General features: G+C 38.1%; 2 protein-coding genes across 2 annotated transcripts; one reads left to right on the top strand and one right to left on the bottom strand.

Moving 5' to 3' along the window:
• Positions 1–206: 206 nt before the first annotated feature.
• LOC104097220 (ras-related protein RABE1c-like) lies at positions 207–3,034 on the bottom strand. The gene is made up of 8 exons (XM_009603764.4): positions 2,932–3,034; positions 2,258–2,330; positions 2,058–2,158; positions 1,351–1,416; positions 1,053–1,150; positions 770–832; positions 604–696; positions 207–483 (listed from the first exon to the last, which is right to left on the bottom strand). Exons 1-8 carry the CDS (start codon positions 3,002–3,004, stop codon positions 400–402), a joined length of 651 nt encoding a protein of 216 aa, XP_009602059.1. The 5' UTR covers positions 3,005–3,034; the 3' UTR covers positions 207–399.
• A 6,679-nt stretch (positions 3,035–9,713) lies between these two features.
• On the top strand, positions 9,714–10,157 carry LOC138906164 (uncharacterized). Its single transcript, XM_070194689.1, has one exon. The coding sequence runs from the start codon at positions 9,714–9,716 to the stop codon at positions 10,155–10,157; it is 444 nt and encodes a 147-aa protein (XP_070050790.1).
• Positions 10,158–25,195: the final 15,038 nt, after the last annotated feature.

The following is a 25,195-nucleotide window of genomic DNA, read 5'->3' as shown; positions in this document are numbered from 1 at the left end:
TGGGCTAATGAAGTAGAAAGGAACATAAAAGGTGTTATAGTAACAATTTTACTTCTCATATGGTAATGAACCTATTTTTCACACTCTAAGACAAGTTTCAAAAGAATGCAAGCAATAAAAATATAACAAACCCCCACAATATTTCCTTCAAAATTAGTTTTTGCTTGTTTTTCTTGGTGGTTCAGATCAATTTAGTGCACAAGGGTGGGAACTAAACGATCACGTGCGAGTTTGGTCAAACCCAACAGTTTTAGTCTGAATCCATTAATTATATACAAAAATTAAATTCAAAACTCAATACTAACACATAATTTGTTATCCTAGAATTAAAAACCCGTAAAATTCAAATCTTGACTCTGTCTCCGTATAGTGCACCTGCTTCTGTAATGAACAATCCATTTATGAACCACAGCAAGATGATATTTGGCCAAGTTGACCACCTCCAGCTCCTGCATCTGGTTGATTAATATTGATCGCCACAGACTGTAACATCACAACTATTAGCCTCCAATATTTGCAAAAAAGAAAATATATATTTTTTTCCTTTTTCGTTTAGGGAAGTAATTTCTAATAATCTTAATCAAACTAAGATTAAGTGAATACCTCTACTCTGAAGTCTGTGTCTGAAAGCCTTTGCTTTATTTCATTTGCTATTGAGAAGAAAACTTGTTCCACGTTAAGAGTTGTTTTTGCACTCTGCAGTGAAACAATCTTTAAGTACATGCCACCTACCAGCAGTTCTTTCAACATGTTATGATATCATACTTACAGTTTCAAAAAATTTAATCCCATACTCATCAGCAAGTGCTTGGCCGGTAGAAGTCGGGACAACCTACAAAAAGTTTAATACAATAGAATATTAGATTTGAGAGGCTCATGCTTAATGTTCATTAAAACACATAACGCTAAACGCAAGCTGACTCGAATACCACATTTATAAGAATTATAAAAAAGGTTATGTCTTGCATTTTGTAGTTTCTTTTTTCTTTTGGGTGTGTGTGTGGGGGGAGGGGGTAAAGTGATTGATAAAGTTGGACCAAACAAGAATCTACCCTTTTACTTTCATCCATGTCAGCCTTGTTTCCAACAAGGATTTTATTGACATTGTCTGAACCATGCTGCTCAATGCTACGAATCCAGTTCCTAATGTCTGCAAATAAGAGAGACACAATTACAACTCATCCAATAGGGGAGAAAGGAAAATGTAGGAAAACTAAAGGCAATCTCCTGCACAAGCAAGTGATGGCAGATTTATCTGGACTCGTCCACAAAATTCTTCACCGTCAAAAGAAAGTTGAGCTCAAATCAGAGCTATATTTTAGAAGACTAGAATTAGGGAAAAGAACTTACTGTTAAATGAAGATTCATCGGTAACATCATAAACCAACAATATGCCCATGGCTCCACGATAGTAAGCTGGAGACATTTGTAAGCAGAAAAGGAGGAGGAGTCAATAAGTACACAAATAAAACCACAATGCAGGGATCTAAGATGAATTTTTTTTGTAAGAAAAAGTATCAATAAAGAGGAGAAGAATGCATAGATATCTCCAAACTACATCTAATCTTTTAATAACATGATATATGAGATAGTATATTATAACCAACACTATTCTTATTGGTGCTAGGGGATGAGGGGTCATGTTGAAATGTAGGAATGTGTGATTCCCATGATGGAGAGCGGACCGAGCGGACCGACGACGGTGAGTCAAAGATCGAGTAGGACTGACGGGTTTCTGGACTAGCAAGTTTGTGAAGAAGGGGTGTACATGACACCTTAGACGAATCATATATTAGAATGTGAGAGTAAAGTGGAGAACTTTATAAGGCATAATACAAGTTCACATAGTATGCGCGCAATTTCGGGCTCGATGATGGCGTAATTACAAAGGACAGATCCGTGAGATCTGTGGGACCAAACCAGATAATACATGTCATAGACTTGGATCATGACAAGATGAACAAAACAGGGACAATGACATGACAAACAATAATATTTCTTAGGACCAAACACGAATACTTTTTTTTTTCTGCTGAACAGACATAAAACTTAATTACCAGTAGTGATTGATTTGAATCGTTCCTGACCAGCCGTATCCCAGACTTTAAGTTTGATCCTTTTTCCCTCGAGCTCAATGGTCCGTGTTTTAAAATCAATCCTGACAATTCAAAAATAGAGTTATTCAAAATTGAGAAGCAGTCTCTAGAACTATAACAAACCATAGTATATAACTCTCAAAAGGAGAGAACTTAATTACCCAATGGTGCTGATATAATTTGTGGTAAAGGAACCATCAGAAAAACGCGAAATAAGGCAACTCTTACCAACACCTGCGTCAAAGAAACAAGTTTTGCGAATTAAAAATTCTAAAATTTAGAATCCATAAAATTGAAATCTCTGTCCCACCTCTGCATAAGGGGAAGAGCTAACATAAAGAACAGTGTTGATAATAGTCCCTTTCACCTAAAAGTAAAGTTATACCTTAATCTAAGCATTATTTCATACGAATATAACATGAAATAAATTCTAGTGATATTAGCCAAACCACTATTTAAGTATATTAAAATTCCTGCATCATAATAATCCATGCATAATTAGTCTGTGAACCAAACGACATCTTAGAAGATTGTTGCAAAAGCCAAGTTATGCCAAGGGCCAAATATGAAACAAAAGGTCATGAGAATGCAACAAACTCTACAAAGAAGAAGCCAATTTTTAATCCTTAATACAGCGAAATATCATCAAAACACGATAGTCAAAAAATTTCGAAGTTAATCCTATTGAAAACAGATGTTGCAAAAAATATTTACTCAATCAAGTCACTTAAATTAAAGGTAACTTATAGCATTAATTAATAGTCTTAAGAAAATAGTAAGTAACCTGTTAAAAAGAATATGTGATAGGTCAAAAGGAGAATATAGAATCACTTACCGCTATCGCCGATCAAGAGGAGCTTTACGAGGTAATCATAATCTGCTCGTGCCATTGCTGGTGGTGCGGCCATTGAATACTAATCTTCTAAATTTTCAACTAAATAATATCAACACACATATGCGCACAATTAATCACAGAAATCAACTTAAAGAAAGAACAGCAATCCCATCCATATTGCACTAACTTCAACTCAAACTATACATAAAATATACTCCATCACTTCCAATATTATGTGACAATTTTCACTTCTCGAGAGTATTTAGCTAATATATAAAAGTGCCACATAAATTAAAATAAGGGAGTATTACAATTTAAAAAAAAAATGCATGAAGTAACTTTGCAGTAAATATATGCATGAAGCGAATCACATTAGCAAAAACATACTCCACCACTTATCAAATACTTACGTTATGCAAAGAAGAATCTCCTGAACAAAATAGTTGCAACACAATAGGAAAACTAAAAAAGATGGGTTTTTAAGTACCTGTAGTTTTGAAACAAGAGCAAAAAGTTTGGATGAGACTTAAGAATGAAGACAAAGTAGGGTTTTATATGGTTGGAGATTTGGAGTTAATAAAAAAAATAGGGTAAAAGTAAAATAGAATTTTGAAATAATAAGAAAGGGAATAATTTGAAAGAAAAATAAGGTAATTATGACTTTATTTTTTCTGGAGGTAACGATGACTTTACTTATGAAAAAAACAATGTTGTTGTTTATCTTTCTTGCTTATTGTGCTTATTTTTTTTCCTAATTCCATTGAATTACTTGTTATTATTACTTAGACTTCAACAAGAATTACAATTCAAATTGTTTATCTATTTCGAATTTTCCTCGATACTGACGATAAAAAGAATGCAATCAAAAGAATTGCTTGCCAGGATGATTAAACCCTTTTTATGCATCGGTTGCGATCCGTGTTTAAGTCGTGGCACTTTTCTATTTGAAGAGGCTATACATGATTTTAGAATACATTTAATTTAACTATGCATTAGTACATAGAATATTGTTTAATAATTTTCGGGTGAAAGAGATTTGTATTTTGGGATATAGTCACGTTTATTCCAACATCTTTTTGGGTTTTATAGCGATGAATTATTATACACCTATAACAACATTTAACGTTTAAATATTATTTTATTTTTATATATTAAAATTATCTAAAAGATATTTTTTTATGTTTTAATGATATATTTAAATTTAAAATCTCAAAGGATATGCATATTTCACAACTTAAAAAGTCAAAAAACCTAATATATTATTGATAAATCCATAAGTAAATATTTAAAGATTTAAACTCTAAGGCACACATTTTAAAATTACTTAAAAATTAAATTCTTTTAAGATTGATGGAAGAAATCTATTGTACTATATGCAAATATTTTAATGAAATTTAAATCTTTAATTATGGAAGTATATAATCACGTAATGTTCTTTGACAGAAGTGTGTTATTAGAGTTTTAAAATATTTGGACAAATTCTCTAGATTATTGTTGGTAATCCTAGAGATTCTATTTTATAAAGATAATTGTTATAGAGTGGTAATTTTACAAAAAATATACTATTATAAAGAAAAATATTATTGTTATAGTTAAAAGCTGTTATAGAAAGGTAAAATACAACATAAAAGATCGATTCCAAAAAAAGAATTATGTGACGACCCGATAGGTTGTTTTGAGTACTAGCTTCCTTTTCTGTGTTCCGAGACCTCTCATAGTTTTATTTGATGATTTATGACTTCTGTGCACGGTCCGTGTAATTTTTCGAAAAGTTTATATGTGGCTAGAGTTGACCACGGTAAACATTCTTGGTAAACTTTCTTGGTAAACGACCTTGGATCGGTATTTTGACGATTCCGGTAAGTTTGTATGATGTTTTTGGACTTGTACGCATGTTTGGTTGGGGTCCCAGGTGACTCGAGACAGTTTTAGCACATTGTGTGAAAAGTTGGAAAAATGAGTTTTGAAGATGAAAATCTTGAGTTTTAATGATCGAATCTTGATATTTGATGTTATTTTGATGATTTGAGCTAGATAGAGAGTCTGTATGATATTATTACACCTGTGCAAATGTTAGTATTGGAGCCCGAGGTGTTCGGGTGAATTTCGGATGCTTTGCGGACTGATATTTGGCTTAACAGGATTGCTGGTGTTGTGACTATGCAGGTCTCGCATTTGTGAAGACCTATTCGCAAATGCGAGCTTCACATTTGCAATGTCAAGCTCAGATTTGCGAAGTTGGACCGGGAGTTGAAGGCTTTGCTTTTGCGAAGCATACATCGCATTTGCGATCTGGAGGGGCGATAATAGCAGATACTGGACAGGTGATTCGAGGTAGAGCCGCATCCCGTTCACAGGCCTTGAGTCATTATCTTACTTCTATTGTACTGTTTCTATTTTATTTCAGACAGTATTTTATTTCTTTTATAATAGTGTATGTAGAAAACTCTAGAAGCTCATTCTTGTAACTCCAAGTCTTGGGATAGTTCACGTTAGATATTAGCTTTAGACTTAACATGTTTTTTTCAGAACTTCTTTTATGCTATATTATTACCCTGTTATTAGCTATTTATTTCAGTTCTTTAATATTTTATTTTATGTGTTGGCTTGCCTAGCAAGCGGCATTAGGCTCCATTGTGACCCCGATTGGTTGGAATTTTGGGTCGTGACGAGTTGGTATCATAGCCCTAAGTTGCATAGGTCTTACGAGTCATGAGCAAGCTTAGTAGAGTCTTGCGGACCAGTACGGAGACGTCTGCACTTATCATCTAGAAGCTATAAGGCTTTAGGAATTTCTTTCTCTATCATGCGACTTTGTTCTATCATTAAGTTTGAATCATTCTTCTCTTATTCTCTTACAAATGGTTAGGACGCATATGACATCCGCAACGGATCAGGAGTCGGAGACCCATATTGCATCCACTACCAGGGGTAGGGAGCTAGAGGTAGAGGCAAAACTTAGCCTAGAGCACGCGCAACGACACCCGTTGTTGAGCCTAATATAGAGCAGGATGAGGAGATCCCTGTACCGACAACGCTAGTAGGAGTAGCTCAAGTCCCAGAGGGGTTCATTGCTACCCCAGTGCTTCAGGACGCCTCAGTCCGCATGGTTGTCTTGATGGAGAGTATGGCTCAAGCCAGTATTTTCCTTGTGGTACCAACCATTTCTCAGGCTGGGGGAGGAGCACATACTCCCGCTACTCATACTCCAGAGCAAATGGCTCACGGGTATCATACCCCAGTAGTTCTACCAGTTGAAAAAAGAACCTAAGATACGAGCGTCTTCTCTTAGGTTTCTTCCTCCCGCGCCCGTCGGCGCCCGACCCGCATTAGAGGGGAAGATTAGCAAAGCGGGAAAAGAAAGAGGGAAGGGGAGCATCATCTTATTCTCTTTGCGAGAACTTCCAGATCGTAGAAGCATTCGGAACGGGCTCCGCGTTCATTTTATTGGCAGATGGATTCTATCCCCTATATCGAACACTCATTCCTATCTATTGATAGAAAGATCTTCGTCAAATACCAGACTTTGTTCTCGCTCCCTTCCCGCACTATTCCTCCCCACTAAAAAGTGCGATTGAGAATCTCGAGAACCTTTCTGTTCATCTGTGCCAAGCGCTCCGTCAATCCTTTTTCCTTCTAGCGAACCACGGGAGTGCCTAGCACCCAGAGGAGCAAAGATCATTTTCCTTTCAGGGTAAAGAGGCTCTCATAAAAAAGGGCTGGCCCGTCACAAGTCTAGTTCCTTCGCGAACAAAGTTTAGAATCAATGCCCCGCGAAGACAGACGTTTGGAAAGGTTCTCGAGATTCTCAATTTCTCTTTTTAGTGGGGAGGAATAATGCCCTCGAGTTTCCAGACATATCAAACTTTTGCTCGGATCGAGGCTTCCACTCCGTCCTAAGACGGATCAAAGAAGTGTGGGCGGTTTAACTTATTGTTGCTACACAGCCCAGGGAAAGACCCGTTATATCAGTTGATGATCTGAGATGTTGGACAGGTTCACCAAGTTGTTGTCCCCTCAATTTAGCGGTATACCTTCCGAGGACCCCCAGGACTTAGACAATTTCCATGATATTTTGCACAACATGGGTATAGTAGAGTCCAACGGAGTTGATTTCACAAGTATTTCAAGTTCATAGTTCTGCCAAGAGGTTGTGGAAGGTGTATGTACTGGGCAAGCTAGCGGGATCACCTCTTCTCACATGGTCTCAGTTCTCATAGTTGTCCTTGGAGAAGTTCATTCTCTTCCCTCAAAGAGAGTAATTCCACAGTTAGTTTAAGCGCCTTCGGTAGGGTAGCATGACCTTTACTCAGTATGAGACTAGATTTGCGGATTTGTCATGCCATGCAACTATCCTGATCCTTACTGAGAGGGAGAAGGTGTGGAGGGGAATATATGGTCTTATTTATGTCATCATACTTCAGATGGACAGAGAGACCATGGATCAGATTTCTTTTACTCTGGCAGTGTATATCGTAGGAGGATCGAGCGCATTAGAGGCCAAGTTAAGGAGACAATATCTGACAAGAGGCACTGTCATTTTGGAGGATTTATTAGTACCTCATTTGGAGGCAGGGGTTCTTTTGGTAGAGACCATCTTATCAGGCCAGTTTAGTCAGCTCTTTAGGTTACCCATGGTACTTCAGGAAGTCACAGTCCTTATGGATTTTGAGCAGCTAGTATACAGTGTACCTCCAGCTCTGGTTAGTGCACCACCGATACGAAGCTACTAGGATGGTTATTTAGGTCCACAGGGACAGTTCTAGAGTCAGCAGTCATGTCAGCTAAGGGCTTAGGGTTCAGGCAGTCTGAGGTGAGGGCCAGTGAGTTAGAGGTGGAGGCCAGTCAGTGAGAGGTCATCCTAGATGTGGAGGGGAGGTTGGTGGAGCTCAGCCCCATTGTTATGGATTTCCAGCTAGATGTAAGGCGGAGTCATATGATGCAGTTATCACAGGTATTATCTTAGTTTGTCATTGAGATGCTTCTGTGTTGTTTGATTTAGGTTCTACATATTCTTACATGTCTTCATTTTTTACTTTGTATTTGAGTATGCTTCGTGATTCTCTTGATGTTTCTATTTCTATGTCTACATCGGCTAGAGATTCTATAGTAGTTGATCAGGTATATCGATCTTGTGTTGTCACTACTAATGGTTTTGATACTGTAGTTGATCTCTTATTGTTGAATATGGTAGATTTTGAGGTCATTCTTGGTATGGGTTGGTTGTTACCGTATCACGTTATCGTGGATTCTCATTCCAAGACTGTGACTTTAGCCATGCCATAGTTTCCTAGATTAGAGTGGAGAGGGAACCGTGGTCACTCCACTAGTAGGGTGGTTTCATTTTTGAAGGCTCAACATATGGTTGAGAAGAGGTGTTTAGCGTAATTGGCCTACATCCGTTATTCTAGTGCGGATGTTTATTCTATGGATTCAGTACCGGTTATGAGTGAGTTTCTAGAGGTGTTTCCTATAGATTTGTTAGGTATGCTACCCGACATGGATATCAACTTTTGCATTTATTTGGTTCCGGGCACTCAACCTATTTCTATTCCACCGCACCATATGGCTCCAACTGAGTTGAAAGATTTGAAGGATCAGTTGCAGGATTTGCTTGACAAGGGATTCATTAGACCTAGTATTTTTCCTTGGGGTGAGCCAATGCTGTTTGTTAAGAAAAATAATAGATCAATGAGGATGTGTATAGATTACCGACAGTTGAACAAGGTCACTATCAAGAACAAATATCTGTTACCTAGGATTGATGATTTATTTGACACTCTTTAGGGTGCCAAGGTAATTTTCAAGATTGATTTGAGGTCTGGTTATCATCAAGTGAAGATTAGGGCATTTAATGCCCCTAAAATATGTTTTAGGACTCGATATGGTCACTACGAGTTCTTAGTAATGTCATTTGGCTTGACTAATGCTCCAACATCCTTCATGGATTTGATGAACCTAATGTTCAAGACTTATTTGGATTCCTTCATGATTGTCTTTATTGATGATATTCTGGTTACTCTTGCAGTAGAAAGGAGCATGAGCAGCACTTATGGATTATACTTCAGGCTTTGAAGGATCATCTACTATATGCCACTTTTTCAAAGTTTGAGTTCTAGTTAGAATCAGTTGTCTTTTTGGGTCATGTTGTGTCTTCCGAGAGTATCAAGGTGGATCCTAAAAAGATTGAGACAGTTCAGAACTAGCCTAGACCTACTTCACCTAAAGAGATTCAGAGCTTCTTGGGTTTGGTGGGTTATTAACGCCGGTTCATGGAGGAGTTTTTATCTATCCCAGCCCCGTTGACCAAGTTGACCCAGAAGGGTGCTCTTTTCAGATGGTCCGATGAGTGTGAGGCGAGATTTCAGAATCTCAAGACTTCCTTGACTACAGACCAAGTGTTAGTTTTGCCCACATGTTCGGGATCTTATACTGTATTGTGATGCATCGCGTATTGGACTTGGCGCGATATTGATGTAGGATGGCAGGGTGATTACATATGCATCTCGTTAGGTGAAGATCCATGAGAAGAAATACTCTGTGTATGATTTGGAGCTAGCTACCATTGTTCATGAACTCAAGATTTAGAGGCACTATCTCTACGACGTTCTATGTGAGGTCTATATCAACCATCAGAGTCTCCAACATCTGTTCAAGCAGAAGGATCATAACTTGAGGCAACAGATATGGTTTGAGTTACTGAAAGACTATGATATCACCATACTATATCATTCGGGAAGGCAAATATAGTGGTCGATGCCTTGAGTAGGAAGGTGGAGAGCATGGGCAGTTTGGCATTTTTACCGGTAGTAGAAAGGCTATTAGCCATGGATGTTCAGGCTTTGGATAACCGGTTCGTGAGTTTAGATATTTCAGAGCCTAGCAGTGTTATTGCTTGTGTTGTGGTACAATCATCATTGTTGGAGCACATCAAGGCTCGCCAGTTTGATAATCCTCACTTGTTGGTGTTGAAAAACACGGTGCAATGGGGTGGTGCCAAGGAGGTTGAGATTGGGGATGATGGTGTTATGCAGATTCAGGTCCAGATTTGTGTTCCGAATGTTGATGGGTTGAGAGAGTTGATCCTTGAGGAGGCTCACAGTTTACGGTATTCCATTCACCCAGATGTTATGAAGATGTATCCTGACTTGAAGCAGCATTATTGGTGGCAAAAGATAAAGAAAGACATTGTTGGACATGTCTTTCGGTGTTTGAATTGTCAATAGGTGAAGTATGCACATAAGAAATCGGGTGGGTTGACTCAGAGATTGGTGATACTGGAGTGGAGGTGGGAGCGCATCACTATGGACTTTGTGGTAGGCTTACCACAAACCTTGAGGAAGTATGATGTTATTTGGGTCATTATGGACTGGTTGACTAAGTCCACACAATTCATTAAGGTGATGACTTTTTATTCTTCAGAGCGGTTAGCTCAGATTTACATCCGAGAGATTATCTGCCAGCACGGCATGCCTATTTTTATCATTTCAGATCGGGGCACACAGTTCACATCACACTATTGGAGAGTTGTGCAGCGTGAGCTGGGTATACGCCTCGAGCTGAGTACAGTATTTCATCCTCATAGGGACAGACAATCTGAGCTTACTATTCAGATTTTGGAGGATATGTTGCGGGCATGCTCTATGGATTTTGGGGGTCAGTGGGATCAGTTTCCACCTCTAGCAGAGTTTACCTACAAAAACAACTATTAGTCGAGCATCCATATGGCTCCGTACGAGGCCATATGTGGGAGGTGATATCGTTCTCCGATTGGTTGGTTTGAGCCCGATAAGGCTAGATTGTTGGGCACATACTTGGTTCATGATTCTTTGGAGAAGGTGAAAGAGATTCAGGAGCAGCTTCGTACAACTTAGTCCAGGAAAAAATGTTATGCGGATCGGAAGGTTCGAGATGTGGCTTACATGGAAGGTGAGAAGTTTCTTCTTAGAGTGTCGCCTATGAAAGGCGTGATACGATTTGGGAAGAAAGGCATGATGAGCCTGAGGGTTAGGCCCGTTTGAGATCTTGGAGAGAGTTGGAGAGGTTGCTTATAGGCTTGCTTTGCATCCTAGCCTAGCATAGGTACATTTGGTATTTCACGTCTCCATGCTTCAGAAATATCATGAGGATAGGTCATATGTTTTAGACTTCAGTATGGTGCAACTTGATGAGAATTTGACCTATGAGGAAGAGCTGGTGGCTATTCTAGACCGACAGGTTCGAAAGTTGAGATCTAAGACTTATCCTTCTGTGAAATACATTAGAGAGGTTAGCCGTTTGAGGAGGCTGCTTGGGAGTCCTTAGTCCGATATGAGGAGTAGATACCTGCACCTTTTTGCCAGTCCAGGTATATTTCTATGTCCATTCGAGGACAAACATTTCTTTTAGAGATGGAGAATGTGACGACCTGATAGGTCGTTATGACTCTGCAGGTGTCACATTTGCAAAGACCTGTTCACAAATGCGAGCTTTACAATTGCAATGCCAAACTCACATTTGCAAAGTGGGACTGGGAGCAGAAGCCTTCGATTTAGCGAAGCGTATGTCTCATTTACGATCTGGAGGGGCTTCGCAATTGTGACTTTGGTATCGTATTTACGACACTGCTAGGCTAGGAACTACTTCTCTTTTTATGAAGCTTAGTCCGCATTTGCAAGCTGGAGGGCCTTCGCAAATGCGAAGGAAGAGTTGGATTTGCGACAATTGAAGGTGCAGACACTTATCGCATTTGCGATTAGTGGTTCGCATTTGCGAGCATCGCAATCGTGAACAAGATTTCGCAATTGCGTTATCTGCAGCTGGATAAAATGAGGGAATTTCGGGTCTTAGCTCATTTTACATAATTTTTGAACTCTAGACTCCATAGAGGAGATTTTTGAAGAGCAATTTCTTTCTAAAATTCATAGATTATTAACTTTAACTTATTTTTAGTCAGTTTCAATTACTTTTTCATGAATTTGCTCATCAAATCTATGAACTTCAATGTAGAATTTGGGGGGGTTTTGGTAGAATTTAGGAATTTTATAAAATTGAGATTTAGACATCGAGTAGAGGTTGAATTTTGAAATAAATCACATATCGAGGCTCGGGGGTGAATGGCTAATCAGAATTTGGTCTTAATTTCGGATTTCGACCACGTGGGCAAGGGTTGACTTTTTGTTTACTTTGTCAATTATATTAAAGATCGAATCTTTTTCATTCGAGGGTAGTTTCTAAAGCTTGTTTTGACTTGTTTAAACTATATTTGACTAGATTTGATTAGTTTGGAGGCTTGTTATAGAGGAAAAGTCATGTTGGATTATTGATTGTATTCCAGAAGGAGGTAAGTGTCTTGGTTAACCTTGATTTGAGGGAAATAGGATAGAATCGATTCTATTTGCTATGTGAACTATGTGTTGGGGGCGACGTATATGCAAGGTGATATGTGTATATGCAATGGCCATGGGATAAGCGTGCAGGTGATATTAGCCTTAGTTATACCATGTTATTTTGTGTATTATGTCTTCTATGCTTTAAATAGATTGTTTAACTCTTTAATTTCTCGTATTAATGTTATTTTCTATGTTGATATTATTGAGATATTGGTCTGAGATTGTTGAATTGTTAATTGAATTTTGGTGCTATTTATTGAGAGATTCTCATATGACGAGTTGTGTTCAAATACTAATGTTGATGTTGAATTGGCTTACCATCTTGATTGGCATCGTGTTGTATGTGATTCTCATATGAAATGCACGAAGGGTGCCTTACTTACGTATTAATATTATTGCTTGATTGAATGTGAGGATAAAAGCACGAAGGGTAATGCCGTGCAATTGCTTTTATATTATTATGTAAGAAAGAGAGTAAAAGCACGAAGGGTGATGTCGTTTACTTGATTTTATATTATCATGTGAGGATTAAAAGCACGAACGGTGATGTCGTACAATATTTTGATCTCATTGCTCTTTACTTGATATTTGAAATATGGAATTGGCTTGTGGCTTCGTTAGTTACTTTGGAAAGAGATTTACTTGGTGATTCATTACTTTATGCTTCGATTTGTTGTCCCTTTCACATGTCTCTATCATGTTGTTATATTTGATTTTTTACCGATTATTTCGTTACTTTTGAAATATAACAACACATGTTTGTCATATGTATCTTGTTTTAGCCTCGTCACTACCTCGTTGGGGTTAGTCTTGATACTTACTGAGTATAATGGATCGCTTGTATTATATTACACTTCTGCACTTCTTGTGTAGATTTGAATATCGGTACCAGCAGTGTCCCGAGAGGTACTTAGCAGATACCGGGCAGGTGATTCGAGGTAGAGATGCATCCCATTTGCAGACCTTGAGTCATCTTGTTACTTCAATTGTACTGTTTCCATTTTGTTTTGATATTACCCCCATGTTTTCGTGTGTAAAAGTACGTCGCAAGTCAATTGATGTAAGCTAAAAAATGAGATCAACTTTGAAAGTACATAAAGTAAGTTAATCATGTTAACTTGGAGGTTACAAATACTTAAGATCATGAACTGCAAGTGCCAAGAGAGTTGGAAGGCTTAGAAGCTAAACGAATTGAAGAAAATAAGTTTCATCGAAAGCCGACAAGTTGGGAATGTTATAACATGTACTTTTGGAGTGAGACTAGGGTGCCCAACATGATTAGGAGGTTATGTTATGAGTTGCTTTAGGCGTATGATTGTCTTGTGTTATGTTTTGATGTCAAACGAGTTGTGGAATAAAAGTTAGCAAAGGTCATCAGACCTTGTATTTCGGCATACGTTATTTCCTCTTATTTTTATCACACATTGTATTTCGGCATTCCCAGCTAGTGGTTCTTTTACAACGCAAGTGCAATTTTTGGCCTTTCTATTATTCCACTCAAAATCTACTTAATCTTCTTTGGTACCCTTTGTAGTAAATTAAGTGCTTTCGAAGGTAAAGGTTCAATAACGTTTATACAAAATACAAGGGTATCGACTTATAATATGAGTGCCAAAGAAAAGGTTTATAGGCTCAAGTGGGCTGACTAAGGATAATATAAGTATTGGTATGCAATAAGGCTCAATGGTTACTCAAAGAACTGCCTATATCGTCTCCTATACTCGCAAGACTTAATTATTTTGCTTCGACTCATACACGGTAAAAGTTCTAGACTAACAAAGGACGATACCAAATATAATCTAGATCCCATATCATTCAATACATATGAATCATTCTAGATGGTTCAAACCCCACTCCTAAGTTAAAGCAAATAGGTGCAATCAATATATAGTTCAAACAGATAGAAAGTATTTACATGGGTCAAGAAATAAGTCTAAGTGTTGAAAGAAAGTCACACGTATTCTCAAGGTATATAATCCCAAAATTTATGAATAAAGTGATCAGATACACAAGTTTTTCTATTCTACTTGTTAGTTCTAAAAGAAGTTTTTTGCTTTTCGTTAGACTTTAAATACTTCGGTGAGTCTGTTATATGAAAAAGTCTAAAAAATTTAAATTTTCTAAAAAATCTATCTAAAAGTACCAGTTCAACTAAAAATTAACGTCCTCAGGAAAGAACCTTAGTTTAAAAAAATGCTAAGATTAAACCAATAAAAGGACTACACTAATATTGTACAATAACAATATCATCAATTCATGATCATCACATACATAACAAAGAGCATACGATAAATCTTCTAGTCTTGAAGAGAATTTTAGATAGAGACCTTATCTTGTAGATTCTAAGAACATGTAATAATTAATATTTACATGCTAACCCCAGGAGACTAGTATATAAGGGGGGAGAGGGGGGAGGGGGAGGGTCATTTATTTTGTAACTCATCAAGCAAACAATTCAAGTTCTCTACATATAAAAGCTTTCTTTAATAAATTTCTCTTGTCTTTCTTATCTATCAGTCCCTTAGCAATCTTGAATATAGTATTTTAGGATGACTTAGCATAGCAAGATCTTGAGCAAGTTGCCTAAGATCATGAGCAAGTAATCAAGTAACGCACATGTGCTTAGTTTAAGACTAAGAACATGACGATTCTGCCAATAAACAATCTCATGAATTTCTGTAACAAATCAATCATTCATTAGTCTAGAAACTTTTAATTAAAATAGATAAACTTAAACGAAAGAGATATAAACATACATAATGGAACCGATGATGTGATTCTGGTATAAAATTCTAAAATATCGTAAAACTTTAGCAATGAAACTGATGGTAGGCTCGAATCACGTGTTTTAATCATAGTTTGCACTCTAATTACTGTATTTTACTTGGGTTTGAGCTTAAATATGAGTGGATTACACTTATTATATGTTTTATACCTTGCAAGAAGTGATTTTGAGTTAAAAGGATATTCAGGAGCTAAAGCGAACAAGTTGGAGTTTTGAAGTCTGAGTAAAAGTCCAAAGGATTAAACCGGAATCGCGTTAGGGGGTTGGGAGACAAGTCTGGATATCAAAAATTGACAAAACAAATCACTATGTACAATATGCACTGCCGCGCTTCATGGGGCGGCGCGACAGTAGAAATTTCTGTTGTCAGTCAGAATCTGCTCTCTGAACTTCCCCACTAGCGCCCCGCATGGGGCGGCGCATGGCGCGGTGCACCTGTGTAATTTTCTCAGAGTATTTATCCTGTTTCGATTTAGAAAAGGTAATTTTGCCTGAGCCCACTCCTACAGGATATAAATACACCAAAAAGATATTTTGAAGGAGCTTTTGACCTTGGAAACCTTGGGAGAGCATTGGAGGCTACAAGACACGAGATTTCACCATCCTTCTATCAATTCAATACGCGAGTTTGGATTATATCTTTGGATTGATATTTTCTATGTTCTTAAACTTATTTGTGATGACTTTCTCCATATCTATGGAGTAGTTTACCTTAGGGTTTGACATAATTTGGTGATTTGGTTGTTGTTTATGGATTTGATTACTGCTTAATTACTTGCATCTATTGGAAGAGCTTTTACTCTAGTTGTGATTTTATCCATTATCTTGTTTAATCAGAAGAGGAGCATAATATTGAATATTGTTGCAACACATAACTTAATTTTTTTGGTACTTCTTTAAAGTAATCGAAAGAGCTTTGTGATCTACCTCTTAAATTAATATTTAGAAATATTCGAGAGAAGTTTCTCTTAGACCATTCTCACCAATAGATTCTTGCAAGTTTCACCGCACCTCACATTAGTTTATATGAAAGATTTAGATTTAATCGAGAGAGGAGTCTGAATCGGAAGCATAATCTAATCACCTATTGAATTTGTGAGAACCGATAGAACCTCAAGAGTGAAATATAACAGTATCATATCCAGAATAATAACCTTGCACCTATCATGCCAAAACCCTTATTCCTCACATTGATAAGAAACCAACTCTACGAATCTCTAATTCTTTCCAGTCAATTGTCAATTGCTTTATTTTAGTAGTTAAACATAGTTCATAATCATTTAACTCAAGTGTTGATCTTCCTAAATAGCAATTAAACTAGAAATTACTCGAACATTATTTAACATCAATCCCTGTGGAGACGATAATTTAACTATACTATCTTTGGCTAGCGAGCATTAATTTTATGTTATGTTTTGCACTAGTCAGGAACCTATTAATGTTCTCTACAATGTAATGAAAAATAATGGAGATAAAAAACTTTCTCACTCAAAAATGAGGTCTCCTATCAGTGAACGCTGAAGATAAACAGGAAATCAAAGTCTAGAGGGAGGGGCAAAATCAGCAGGAGGTTATGCAAATTAACACGGTAGGCAACCCAGGAATCCCGCAAATAGGGGATTCGAAGAAGTTACGAAATATCAATGTAATTCAAGGGATAATACCGTTCGATTTGACACAAACGACATCGTCAGTGACTCCAATTAATACTCTGGTGAGTAGCTAAACTGAGTAGAACGATACTTTGAGGGAAACTATAAGCAAGTCCTGGGCAGATTTGATGGAAGAAGAAACTAATGGAGCAGTAACCAAAGGTATGGATCAAAATTATATTCCTAATAACTCTTGGAGTGGGTGTGGGTAGTGGGAAGGGTACTAGAGAAGGAGGGATTTAACCTAAATCCAGTGGAACCTAATAATACTAATGCAAAAAATAACAATGGATGACATAAAAGAAGAAATGAAATTCTGGCAGAATGCAGTAATATGCTATATGATGGGTTTCAATCCTCCTCAATCTATTATGGAGGGCTATTTTAGGAGAATATGGAAGGCATAGGAATTGAAAAAATTGTTCAAGTACAAAAGCGAGTCTTCCTAGTGAGATTCTACAATAAAGAGAATAAAATCAAGGTAGTAGAATATGGAGTGTAGATGTTTGATAGGAAACATGTTGTGATCAAGCCATGGAGATCAGATTTTAATGTAAAAAGGAAATGGATGATAAAATTCTGGTACAGGTTTGACTAACAAGGTTGGATTTGAAGTATTGGGGGAAGAATACATTGACAAAGATTGCAGGGATGGTTGGCAATCCCTTAAAGACTAATAAAGCTACATCACAAAAGAAAAATATGACATATGCCAAAGTATTGGTAGATATACCCCTAAATAAGGCTTCTCCTTCAACAGTTAAATTTAAAAATGAATATGAAAGAATTGTGAAACATGAAGTAGTGTATGAACGAAAACCAGTATTATGCACCAAATGTAAGAATTTTAGACATGAACTGGGAAATATAGAAAACTAATAAAAGAGGTAGCAGATAGAGAGGAAATGAGGAAAGTTGAGCAACAAAAAGAAGGGGAAGGAGATCAAAAGGTACAACAGAAGGAGGGAGCAACCTAGAAGGAACCACAACAAGCAAGAGGCCCCCCAAACAAACCTTAGGCATACAAACCTTGGATGTCTAACAATGGAGGATATAATGAAAGAAATGGGATGCTCATAAAAGAAGGTGGAAACTAGTAATGGATTTGTTGTGTTGGAAAATTAGGAAGGTAAGGGGATAGTAAGGTAGATTCTCTCACCCCTGGGAGAGATTCTACTGGTATAGGTCCAGGACATAGACAGGGAGGGGGAAACCCATCTCCTGATAGATAACGTAGGTTCAAGAACACTAGGGACCTGAATAAGTTGGATAAGCAGAGGGATGTCAATCTGTTTATGCATAACACTAGGGTAGGCTTATTTGTGCTCCTAAAAACTAAGATTAAGAAGGGAAAGGATTAAAAACCCTCTCGTAATCTATGTCAAAGTTGATCTTTTACAACAAACTTAGCAAGGCATCCATGAGGTAGGAAATGGGAACTATGGAAACTTATGGTTTTTGGTGTAACTATCGGGGAGGTAACTAAACAAGTGATACATTGTGGGGTGAAACATTTAGGTATAAGGGACTAGTTTGAAGTAACTCTAGTATATGGTTTTAATGATCAAACAACGTGAAGGAGTGTATGGAGAAACTAGAGCAGATAACAAGTCAAATAAAAGGGCCATGGGCTATCATAGGTGACTTCAATTGTGTACTTAATAGGGAGAAAAAAATTGGTAGTCCAGTAACCATGACTTAAATAATGGATTTCAGGTGATGTATGGGGTATTGTGGCCTGCAGGATCTAAGATCATCAGGGTCTTACTTTATGTAGACTTACAAGCAAGCAAGTGCATATAAAGTGATGGGAAGGAGATATAAGATATTGGTGAACAATGACTAGTTGACATTGTTATCAACATCAGAAGTGTATTTCATGAATGAAGGGATTTATGATTATTGCTCTGCAATTATCAATTGGGATGATGGTGGTCAGAGGACAAGGAAACAATTTAGGTACTACAACATATGGAGCCTAGCACCTGAGTTTAAAAAGAGGGTAGAGGATAGCTGGAGGAAGCCAATCAGAGGGACAAGTATGTACCAATTGGTTGGCAAACTCAATAGATTGAAAATTGTTTTTAAGGATCTTAACATGAGTAAATTAAGTAATGTAGAACTAAAAACTGATGTCTATGGAGGCTCTGATAGAATGCCAGGACGAAATACAGCAGGACCCTATAAAAATGAAGTTAAGTGTAACGACCCTAATTTTCCTTCTTAGGATGTCGTGATTGCATCTAGTCTCTAATACTAGGTAAGCCTAATATTTTATTATTAATTTGACAAAAATATTTAACAAAAATACTAAAGTAAGACTGATAAACTCATATAACCTTCCGAAATAGAATGACTACTACATCACTATTTGAATGAAAATACAACAGTAAGTAAAGATAAAGGAAAGTGACTCTGAGGCTTGCGGATGCCGAGAAGGTATACCTTGAAGTCTTCAGAAAACAGCTAACAGTCGATCACTAACGTCCGACACAAGCAGACGTACCTGGATCTGCACAAAAAGATGTGCAAAAGTGTAGTATGAATACACCACAACGGTACCCAGTAAGTATCAAGACTAACCTCGGTAGAGTAGTGACGAGGCTAGGTCAAGACACCTACTAGGATATAATAAATAGTATGAAAACATAATAACGATAAATAATGGAGGGCGGAGAAATAAGTGATACGAAACAAGTTAATAATATGAACAAATACCGGAAATTATAAGCATGGAGATAATATAAAGTAACAAATTAAAGAGAAAAACAATGATCATATACAGACAATAACTGATAGAACAAGGAAGAACAAAACAACAAGAAGTGTTCCCACCATAAACTCTTTGCAACATGAGATAAAGAACAAGAATCACAACGAGGTACCGCCTCGTGCACAATAAGAATCACAACGGAGGTACCGCCTCGTGTTCACATTTCTCATTTTCAATCACAATCTTTCCGTATACCACTGCGTGAGCCTTAAATTTAAATAGTTTCGAAAATATTTTTTCCGAAATAACTACCCGCACTTTAGCGCACCTTATGACGCCGCATGGCTTCACGTAATTCCCTAACAAGCAACACGCACACAAGTCTCACATTACGCCGACACATGCACATTAACCCGTATCCTTATACCGCTGCATGTGCATCAATATCACATCACAATAATAAATCGCACCACAAGTGCCCATATGTCACTACTTATCAATAGTCAATAATATCAATATTTTCACAACAATACCCCATGGCTCAACCACAATGTGCAAAAGAATATCAACAATAACAATGAATGCAAATTTCTCAACACGGAAAATGTCTCAACAATTAACACTTCGCCTCAATGTGATAACGGCTTTCACAACTTTAACACCAATAACTCAATAATGAGAAAGATAATGTGTAGCCACGATACTAATAAGAATAACTCACAACAGAAGAGATAACATATACCGATGACTTCAAATAAGGATAATCAACAATGAAAGAGATAACATTGTAACAATAACTTCAAAAAATGATACATAAAAAAAGAAAGAGATAACATGTAACAACGGGATAGGCAACAAGTTCAATTAAAGCATAAGAGCAAATTATCAAGTAAGATATAGAACAAGTGTTAACAAAATTATTTAAGGCATGTAAGGATAGACTAACACAAGTAAGAAAAGACTGACTATGAGAATTTATAACATGATATGATAATTCAATTAAAGCGTGGAAAGAGTCTAAGTAGACTAAACCGGTGAAATACCACATACAACCCGTGTCCCACTCGTCACCTTACGTACAAGACTTTCACATAGCATAAATGACACAATCAATACGAAATCCTAAGGGTTAGTTCCCCCATACAAAGTTAGGCAAGACACTCACCTCAACTAGGCCAATTCAGCCATTTAAAATAGCTTTTCCCCTAAACTTCGCCTCCACATGGCTCAAATCTAACTAAAATTGACCTAATATTATCAAACAATACAAATGAAAATAATTACAATAGATAAAGCCATAATCTTTACACTTTTTCCAAAAAGTCAACAAAAGTCAACCCGAGGCCCATCCGGTCAAAACTCGGGTCCAATGGTAGATTCAGCTACCTATAACCCCACGAGTTCATATATGTGATTAGTTTCAAAATCTGAGTAAAAATCGACTCTCAAAACTCAAATTCTTATTTCTCAAAAACTTGACAAAATTTTACAAATTTTCACTTTGATTCACATGATTTTGATGTTGAAATCTAAGATATATTGATGAAATATAGTTGGAAATAGATTAGAACCACTTACCCAAAGTTTGTAGATGAAACTCTCCTCTCCAAATTGCCTCCTACCGAGTCTAGGGTTCTAAAATGAGAATATATGAGATGAAATCCCGACTTCCAACCCTTTTGATTAGCTGCAGATGTCGCAATTGCGACATGGGTTCGTAATTGCGAACGCACAATTGCGAAGAATTCATCGCAAATACGGCCTCTGACCAGCCTACATGGACTTCTCAATTGCGAGAAATGGGTTCGCAAATGCGAACCCTGTCCCTTCGCAAAAGTGACAGTTTAGTCGCAAATGCGAGCTACCCAAAATCCTAAGCCAATTCGCAATTGCGAACCAGATATTGCAATTGCGATACTTGAGGCACCCTACTAAGCTCGCAATTGCGAATCTGGTGTTTGAAAATGTGATACCTGAAGCATCAACACACCAGATTCTGTATTTCAATCCAAAACACTCTGATACATGTCCGAAACTCATCTGAGCCCTAGGGGCCTCCAAACCAAATATCCACATAAGTATAAAAACATCATACGAACTGGCTCGCACGACCAAAACACAAAAATAGCAGCTAAAACTACGAATCGAAGACCAAAACGCTTAAGTTTCAAAGTAAATCTATAGAATTGCAACTAAACATCCGAATCCTATCAATTCAACTCCAAATGATACCAAATTTTGCAGACAACTTCTAAATAGCATAACAGACCTATTATAAGTCCCAAAATCAAATTCCAAACTCAATAGCTAAAAGTCAACTTATGGTCAAACGTTTCAACTTCAAATTGCAAAATTTCGCCAAAACAATATAAATCAACCTACGGACTTCCGAATTCAATTCCGGGCATAAACCCAAGACCAACATCATGATACGAAGCTATTGGAGCCATCGAAACACCATTCTAGGGTCAGTTTCACAAAAGTTAAAAGTTTGGTCAACATTTATAATTTAAGCTTCTAAATCAAGAATCAAAGGGTCCAAATCAACCTGAAAGCTTCCCGGAATGAAACTAACCAACCTCGCAAGTCATAAAACCATAAACATACATGTGTGAAGCATCAAAAGGGGAAATGGGGTGCAATTACACAAAACAACTGGTCGGGTAGTCACATTATCCCCATCTTAAAACAAACGTTCGTCCTCGAACATGCATAAGGACATACCTGAAGTGATGAATAGATGAGGATAACGACTCCAGATGTCGTGCTCGGTCTCCTAGGTCGCCTCTTCAACCGGATAAACCCTCCATTGGACCTTCACTGAAGCAATGTTCTTTGATCTCAACTTTTGGACCTATCTGTCCAAGATAGCCACCAACTCCTCAAGATAAGTCAAATTCTTATCCAATTGGACTGTGTTGAAGTCTAAAACATGAGACGGATCACCATAATACTTCCGGAGCATAAAAATGCGAAACACCGGATGAACCGCAGATAAACTAGGTGGCAATACAAGCTTGTAGGCCACCTCATCAATCCTCTCATGGATCTTAAAAGGTCTGATATACCTAGGACTCAAATTGCCCTTCTTCCCGAAATTCATCACACCCTTTATGGGTGAAACCTGAGCAAGACTCGCTTTCCAACCATGAATGCAACATCACATACCTTTCGATCCACATAACTCTTCTGTCTAGATTGGGTTGTATGAATCCAATCCTGGATCAACTTGACCTGCTCCAAGGCATCTCGAACCAAATCCGTGCCTAATAACTTAGCCTCTCCCGGCTCAAACCAGCCAACTGGGGTACGACACTGTCTCCCATATAGGGGCTTATAAGGAGCCATCTGAAAACTCGATTGGTAGCTGTTGTTGTAGGTAAAATCTGCAAACAGAAAAAACTCATCCCAAGAACCCCCGAAATCCATAACACAGGCACGAATTATATCCTCCAATATCTAAATGGTGCGCTTGGACTGTCCGTCTGTCTGGGGTGAAATGTTGTACTCAACACAACCCGCGTGCCTAACTAACGTTGTACAACTCTCCAAAAATATGATGCGAACGGCGTGCCCTAATCAGAGATGATGGATACTGGCACACCATGAAGTACGACAATCTCGTGGGTATAGATTTGTGCCAGCTACTCTGAAGAATAGGTAGTCACTACTGGAATGATATGAGCTAACTTGGTCATCTTGTCCACAATCACCGATACATCGTCAAATTTATTTTGAGTCTGTGGGAGCCCAACAACGAAATCCATGGTGACACGCTCCTATTTTCACTCGAGAATCTCAAGTCTTTGAAGCAAACCGTCCGGCCTCTAATGCTCATACTTCACTGCTGACAATTTAGGCACCGAGATACATACTTCACTGTGTCTTTCTTCATTCTCCTCCACCAATAATGCTGACTCAAATCCTGATACATCTTAGCAGCTCCCAGATGAATGGAGTACCGCGAACTGTGGGCCTTCTAAAGGATTATCTCATGCAACCCATCCACATTGGGCACACATAATTAGCCCTGCATCCGCAATACACCGTCATCTCCGATAGAAACCTCCTTGGCATGTCCGCGTTGTACTGTGTCCTTAAGGACAAGCAAATGGAGGTCATCATACTGAAGCTCTTTGATGCGATCATAGAAAGAAGACCGAGAAACCATGCAAGCAAGAACTTAACTGGGCTCCGAAACATCCATTCTAACAAACTGGTTGGCCAAGGCCTGAACATCTAATGCTAATGGCCTCTCCGTTGCCGGTAGATATACTAAACTGCCTAAACTCTTCGCCTTTCGACTCAAGGCATCAACCACCACATTGGCCTTCTTGGGATGATATAGAATAGTGATATCATAGTCCTTAAGCAACTCTAACCATCTCCGCTGCCGCAAGTTAAGATCTTTCTATTTAAACATATGTTGTAGACTCCGTTGGTCGGCAAAGACCTCATAAGGGACACCGTACAAATAGTGCCGCAAAATCTTCAAGGCATGAACAATAGCTGCCAATTCCAAGTCGTGGACTGAATAATTCTTCTCATCAGTCTTCAGCTGCCGAGACATGTAGGTATTCACCCTACCGTCTTGCATCAACATCGCGCCAAGGCCAATACGGGACGCATCACAATACACAATATAAGACCCCAAACCCATAGGTAACACCAACACTGAGAATGTAGTCAAAGCAATCTTGAGCTTTTGACAACTCGCCTCACACTCCTTGGACCATCTGAAAGGAGTACCGTTCTGGGTCAATCTGGTCATATGTGCAGCAATAGATGAGAAACCCTCTACGAAATGGCGATAATACCCGGCCAACCCAAGGAAACTCTGAATCTTCGTAGCTGAAGATGGTCTGGACTAACTTTGCACTACTTTAATCTTCTTCAGATCTGCCTTGATCCCCTCACTCGATTCTACATGAACCAAAAATGCCACCGAATCAAGCCAGAATTTACACTTTGAGAATTTTGCTTACTAATTCTTCTCCATCAAGGTCTGGAGCATGATCCTCAAGTGCCGCTCATGATCTTCTCGACTGCGAGAGTATACCAAGATGTCGTCAATAAACACAATGATGAATGAATCAAGATATGGCTGGAATACACTGTTCATCAACTGCACAAATGTTGTTGGGGCGTTGGTCAGTCCAAATAACATCACAAGGAACTCGTAGTGACCATATTGAGTCCTAAAACCAGTCTTCGGGATATTCGTCTCCCGAATTTTCAACTGATGATACTCTGACTGTAAATCAATCTTCGAGAACACACTGGCACCCAGTAACTGATCAAATAAATCATTAATGCGCGGCAATGGATACTTGTTCTTCATTGTAACCTTGTTCAACTACCGATAATAGATACACATGCGCATAGAACCATCCTTTTTCTTCACAAAAAAGACCGGAGCACATCAAGCCGACAAACTAGGCCGAATGAAACCCTTATCAAGCAACTCTGATAACCGCTCCTTTAACTCCTTCAGCTTGATGTGGCCATACGATATGGTGGAATAGAAATGGGCTGAGTGCTCGACAACTATTCAATACCAAAATCGATATCCTTATCGGGCAGCATGCCCGGAAGATCTGTTGGAAATACATCTGGGAAGTCTCTTACTACCGAAACTGACTCGACAGTAGGAGTGTCAGTACTGACATCACTCACAAAGGTTAGATAAGCATCGTACCCCTTCTCAACCATCCGGTGAGCCTTTAGAAATGACATAACCCTG

This window comes from Nicotiana tomentosiformis, chromosome 2 (genome assembly GCF_000390325.3).
Source record: "Nicotiana tomentosiformis chromosome 2, ASM39032v3, whole genome shotgun sequence".
In the NCBI taxonomy this organism is placed as follows: Eukaryota; Viridiplantae; Streptophyta; class Magnoliopsida; order Solanales; family Solanaceae; genus Nicotiana; species Nicotiana tomentosiformis.
This window is presented reverse-complemented; position numbering and strand designations above follow the sequence as displayed.